This window comes from Eurypyga helias, unplaced genomic scaffold, assembly GCF_000690775.1.
Source record: "Eurypyga helias isolate BGI_N326 unplaced genomic scaffold, ASM69077v1 scaffold30735, whole genome shotgun sequence".
NCBI lineage: Eukaryota > Metazoa > Chordata > Aves > Eurypygiformes > Eurypygidae > Eurypyga > Eurypyga helias.
Window position 1 is genome coordinate 1 of NW_010252534.1, and position 6,163 is coordinate 6,163.

The 6,163-nt window shown below is 40.3% G+C and overlaps 1 protein-coding gene across 1 annotated transcript in view; it reads left to right on the forward strand.

Annotated features, from left to right (window-relative positions):
- Nucleotides 1–444: 444 nt before the first annotated feature.
- The window catches only part of ASF1A (anti-silencing function 1A histone chaperone), a gene marked incomplete at its 5' end in the record, with an annotated part of 7,058 nt that continues 1,339 nt past the window's right edge, over nt 445–6,163 (forward strand). Inside the window, 2 exons of the mRNA XM_010152427.1 lie at nt 445–558; nt 5,316–5,492. Coding sequence (XP_010150729.1) covers nt 445–558; nt 5,316–5,492 — 291 coding nt within the window. The remainder of the gene's footprint in view (nt 559–5,315; nt 5,493–6,163) is intronic.

The window sequence follows — 6,163 nt, forward strand, 5'->3', positions numbered from 1 at the left end:
AAATGGGCCTTGTCCTCTCTATATAGCTTGAAAATTAACCTGACTGAAAATAGAGGGATTCCTGCAGTTCTGACTGACTAGAGAGAGATGGTAGAATGGTCTGGCTCATGAGGACTGGGGTAGGCATGGATAAATTTCCACAATGAAGACAGGTCCTTGTTATTTTAGCTCTATATACGTTGAAAATTAACCTGACTGCAGGAATCCCTCTATTTTCAGTTCTGACTGACTAGAGAGAGATGGTAGAATGGTCTGGCTCATGAGGACTGGGGCAGGCATGGATAAATTTCCACAATGAAGACAGGTCCTTGTTATTTTAGGCCTGTTGCCAAAGAAGCAATTTTAGGCTGCACAAAACTAGTCAAGAGTGGGAAGACCCTTAACTGCAACGATAAATAATTCTGGGTTTTGTTTTCTGTTTTGTTTGCTTGTTTTGCTGTAGATCTGGAATGGAAAATAATTTATGTGGGTTCAGCTGAAAGTGAAGAATATGATCAGGTGTTAGACTCTGTTTTAGTAGGACCTGTTCCTGCGGGCAGACACATGTTTGTATTTCAGGTAAGTTTGATTTATCACTTTCTAAAAGGGTTGTGGCAATTTGTTTAAAAATGACTGCATCAAACTAAGAAGCACTTGAAAAAATAATGGTAAGGTAGAAAAGTATTTCAGTCAGTTCTGATATACCTTCCTTTAAAGTCTGCTCATGAGCTGCTATTTCTTGCCCCTGAAACTTCCATGGAAATGTTTTCAGTTGTGGAATCAGTAATCAGTAATATAAGCACTCTGGCTGTAGGTACTGATAATTTTGACCAGTCTGGTTTATAAATGTGTTCTAGATCACTCAGTAACCCAGGGTGCCAGCTACCTGGTTTACACTAGTACCATCAGGCCTAACTCCGCTGCAGTTGGTGGCAGTTTCAGACCATCAGCAGCACTAGGTTAATGTAGACAGCATCTTCAGAAGATCAGGCCAACACATTCGTTCTAAAACTCAGCCAGAACAGTCAAGAGTCTGTTTCTGTTTGGCAAGATAAATGTTCAACTGGGATGTTTGGCTTAGCATGCTAAATCACAACAAAATACAACCGTTTGCAAAATAAGACAGAATTCCCATGGTAGATAGCAGGCGTCTGGGATGCAAGGACTGTCCAACAAACAGTCTTGAAGAGGAGGCTGAGGGGGGATCTTCGCCATGCTTATAAATATCTAAAGGGTGGGTGTCCGGAAGATGGGGCCAGGCTCTTCACAGTGGTGTCCAGTGACAGGACTGGGGCCAATGGCCTTAAACTGGAAAACAGAAGGATCAGCCTGAACATGAGGAAACAATTCTTCACTGTGAGGGTGCCAGAGCTCTGGAACAGGCTGCCCAGAGAGGGGGGGGAGTCTCCTTCCCTGGAGACTTTCAAAAGCTGCCTGGACTTGTTCCTGTGTGACCTACTCTGGGTGATCCTGCTCTGGCAGGGGAGTTGGATTGGATGATCTCTAGAGGTCCCTTCCAACCCCTACCCCTCTGTGAATCTGTAAACTCTGGAGCATGTGACAGTCTTCTAAAATACTGCTGTTAGAGCCAGAAGTTACTGAGAAGGAATAATGAAGGGAAAGAAAATGGGGAAAGAGCAGCACTAAGATGGCTTACTAGCCTATTCTGGTTTCCATTTTAAGTCAGTGAGAGGGAGAAAACCTAAAGCAGACTTGCCTGAATTCTTAGGCAAGTGTGGTGTGGCTTTTTGTTTTTTAATTAAAGCTATGATTTGGCTCACTTTTTTATTTATCAAATACTAGTATTTGTCTTAGAAACTGAGAGCAAAATCCATCAACAGAAAAATCCAAGTACAGTTTATAGTGTAAGAATGTTACTTTCCCAAAAGCTATACATTCACCTGTTTGTTTAACAGCAAATGCATGCCAGCGTGTGAGCATTAAAAAAAAAAGTGCTAATGAACACACTTTCTTCTTTCTCACAGTTAACTGTAACTGTTTTAAAATAGTGTCAACATTTGTGAGGCATCTTGATTAAACCTGTAAATTCCAGGAAACTTTTAATATTTTTATCTTGCAGGGCAGTCTAGAGAATAGGATTAGGCTGGAGGTTGCATTTGTCAACCACATACGTGCAAATTAGTCTTGAAATATTTATGTTTGGTTTTGGAGCTGGGCCTAATTTTTCCACACTACACATAAAGCAGATATGTAACAAATGCATAATTTATTAACAGTTTTTCCATTATCAAGCTATTACAGCTTCCAGCATTAATTGATCAGAAGTAGGTGATCCTCTGTGGCCCTCAAAGGGGCTGCCTTGTAGCACTCTATGCAGAGAAATCCGCTGGCGTTTATGTTGCTAATTTGCACCACACACTGTTCTCAATGAAGTTAGGAAGATTCCTTGTGGATGGTGATGGAAGGAGCAGGAGGCAGGTGTCTAAAAAAGCATGCTTTGGCTGTATGATTAGGAAGGCCTCAGGTGAAATTTGCTTGATGGCCTCATTGATTGTATCCTGGCTATAAATGACGCTACAGCTAATTGGGAGCAGATATGTAGGCATTTTGCGTAGACCGGAATAGGTCCTGTAAGGGAGTCGGTACTCCTCCTGCGTTATATTAAAGCATCCCTTCTATTTCTTACGGAAGAAGTACTGTTGGTCTAAGTATAGTAGACTTCAAAAGCACTGGATTTCAGGTGAGGGTAGGACTCCGCTGACGTGCAGACAGGAGACCAGCAAGACACCAGGTGCTGCAATAAGCCTTTGCTGATGACCAAGGCTATTTTATTTGCCAAACTGAAGCAGCCTGGGAGATGGAGAGAGACCTAGTGAGGGAAGGCCAGAATGGGGCAAAGCACAGAATTGCAGGAGGTGTAGAATGTAAAGAAATGAGATGGTGTTCACCAGGGACAGCACAGGGAAAGGACCTCTGCATAGGTGTATACAATTTTCAGCTGGTAATATGCTGTAGATTTTTCTAAATAGGAAAATGGCTGAAAGAGCAAGTAAAATGGAGTACCACAGAGGTAAAATAGCACAGATGATAAAACTGCCTTTGTTGAAAAGAAGCTGTGGAACAGGTTGGGAAGTCAGCCTTACATCCAGAAAGAGGGGAAACCATTGTGCTTTTCAGATTTACACAATAGGCCTTTTTTAAACATTTAAAGAGTTTTCAATATTAAAGGCCCACAGCTTGGCCTGTTTGGTTCTAAATAGCAAGATACACGTAGTGAAAGCCAATTTCCTTCTCTCTGTGCACTTGGGGGTATGTAATAAATTCAAGGAAACTTTTTTTTGAGAATATAAGCACACAAATAACTTAGTATCTTTAAGTGGGGATATGACCTCACACTAACGTGGCTACTCTGCAGTAATAGCTATGTGAAAAAATGTGTCATGTGGGAAAGCAACATAATTCAAGACAACATATATATTGAGTGATTTCATAAAATTCTTAAGACCTATTAAAACAGTGAATTTTATGCAAAAGCTAATCCTACTGCCTATTTTTGCCTACCAGAATATGTATTTGCACTTCCTTATCACTTGGTCAGACCAAGCTCTTTGCTTTTTCTTCTACCTATGTATGATGAGGTGTTTCCTGAGCAATTAGGAGCTTTGATGTCCAAGACAGGAAGCTCAAAATTTAAGAAAGCAGGGTTTTTTAAAGTGTTCTGTGTCTTTTCCACTCAGGAAAACAATGCTTGAGAGTTATGGAGGATGAAACCAGAATATTTCCTCGGGTTCACAGCTGTATTGTAGGGTATTACAGAACACAATGACAGGGGGAGCCTGGAAGAACTAAAATACCACATTGGGGTGTGAGTTGAGTTTTGGGGGGGGGGGAGGCTTAAATGGACCAGTGTCCTTTTGCAGTATATTATTCTATAACTGCCCACTATGGAATTTAAAGTAATCAAATGGTCCTGGGCACTACTAGAACAAAACTACTGAATTAAAGTACTGATTTCACCTGTATTAGCAATTCTTGTGCTTTCTTCAACCTTCTACACTTGTCCTATTCTTTGGTCATCTTTTCCATTCCCCTAGGTCAAGCTGTAAAGCCATTTGATCATCTTCTGTTCCCTTCAGGGCAGGAGGAAGCTGTGTTCTACCCAATTCCCTGGTTGCTTCTCCTCCCCCTGTGCATTTGTGCCTGAGGGGTCTGACTCCTCTAATTCTTCTGCAAAGTGCCTACAGCATCTTATAAAAAGCTAGACTGGTTTGAAGGCTTAGAATTGAAGTAGCAAAGAGGAGAAGCCAATGATGCATGACCACTATCTCCCCAATTTCACAGTGCTGGAGCATATAAACACTACAGAAAAGTAGGGATGAGAGGGACAGCCGGAATTAATGCCATTTGTCCTCTGTCCTAAGGCAAGATTGATTACACCTGAACTGTCTTGACATACATTGTTAATACCAACTTGTACTCGCAATACAAGTGTTCATTGTCTGCTTCACATTTCATGTAAAATTGTAAATATGAAGCTGTTTCATTGGTGCTTCGACTGCTGTTACTTTACATCCTACAGCAGAGTGAGGCGTTGCATTTTATCAATCATTGTGTAGTTAGTCACCATTTTAAGGGACTGATGTGAGCCACACTTTGAGGCGAACTTTACTGATTATTAATAATAACTACAGAGCCACAGTAAGTAAGGACGTTGAGGAAGATCATAAGAGTTGCCTGTTAATTAGGATTGCATACTGGCTGAAAATGTCAGATGTCTTGGTGCGACGATACATCTTAACAAATGTAGGCATGTGGAAGGAGGTGAGATGTATGTTTATTCCTTTCCTAGAAATATGTGGGACAGCTCAAACCTCACTGTAGCCTGTCCCTGCTCTTATTGCTCAAGTATAAATTGCAGTCTGTATTTTTAATGGCTTAGTCTTGTTAAAAACATACATACAGACCAGTTCATCCTCAGAGGTCCAAAAATAATAATAATAGAAAACCTCGCATTACTAAATTAACCAGATGGGCTGGAGAACAATGGCAGTGTAGAATTGGAGGGATGTTAGTAGCTCAAACAACAGTTTGGCTGATCATAGATTTAAAAGAAGTTTAGGATCAAAGCTTGTCTAATCACCCATGAGAAATGTCAGCACACAATATTCCTGTATTCTAAGTAATTCTGTCTCTAGCGGGGTAGTGTCCTAAATTCAGGGTTGATGTTGTGAAAGCAGGTGTATTTTCTGGTTAACCTGAGGAACAATTTTTCAATACAGTCACTACTCAGCTGCTAAGACATACTAAAGATTCCCCTGCTAGATAGGCATGTGGTATCAATTTTATTTTAATCCATCTTTCCCTTTCACGTTTAGGCTGATGCTCCTAACCCAGGGCTTATTCCAGATGCAGATGCAGTAGGTGTAACAGTTGTGCTAATTACATGCACCTATCGAGGTCAAGAATTTATTAGAGTCGGCTACTATGTAAACAATGAGTATACCGAAACAGAACTGAGAGAGAATCCACCAGTAAAGCCAGATTTTTCTAAGGTAAGGCACAATTTTTATCTAGTCATGTATCAATGGTATGCTTAAGGAAAGAGGTTCTTAAAAAAAAAAAAACCCAAAACCAAACCCTAAGTGATTCCATAAAGTGCATGGAATTGAGTCATCCTATAGTTGAAAAATCTTGTGGGCTCAAACTGCAAGTGCGATGTAGCTGCTGTAAAGTTTGAGAATATTTAGAAACCTGCAACAGTTTCTTTTGCCAGTTTGAAGCCTTGGCTGGACATTATTATTTTGCACCAACTGTGAAATAAACCATTGGGTTCCTTCTACCTGCACCACTGCTGACAAAGTGGTTCTGTTCTTTAGAAAAACAATAATGTTTTCTTCTAGGACAGTCAACCTAGAACTAAGGCTTAAGTATTAACACAGCCACTATACAGCTGTCCCAGTGTGAAGAGCTGCATTTCTGCAAAACTTAACTTGTACTTCAGTTGGCTTTTATGTATAAAATGAGAGAAGATGGGTAACCTGGTGAGAGCAGATTGGATGATTATCCAATCAGTGGATAACCTGACCAAGGAAGTATACAGATTAAGTTTAAACATAAATATCCTTCATAATAACAATTTAAGCAGGACTAGAATTATTGTAATTGATGGGTAATATTAATAATAATCATCCAATGCTGGCTGATGAAAATGTCTAGTATTACC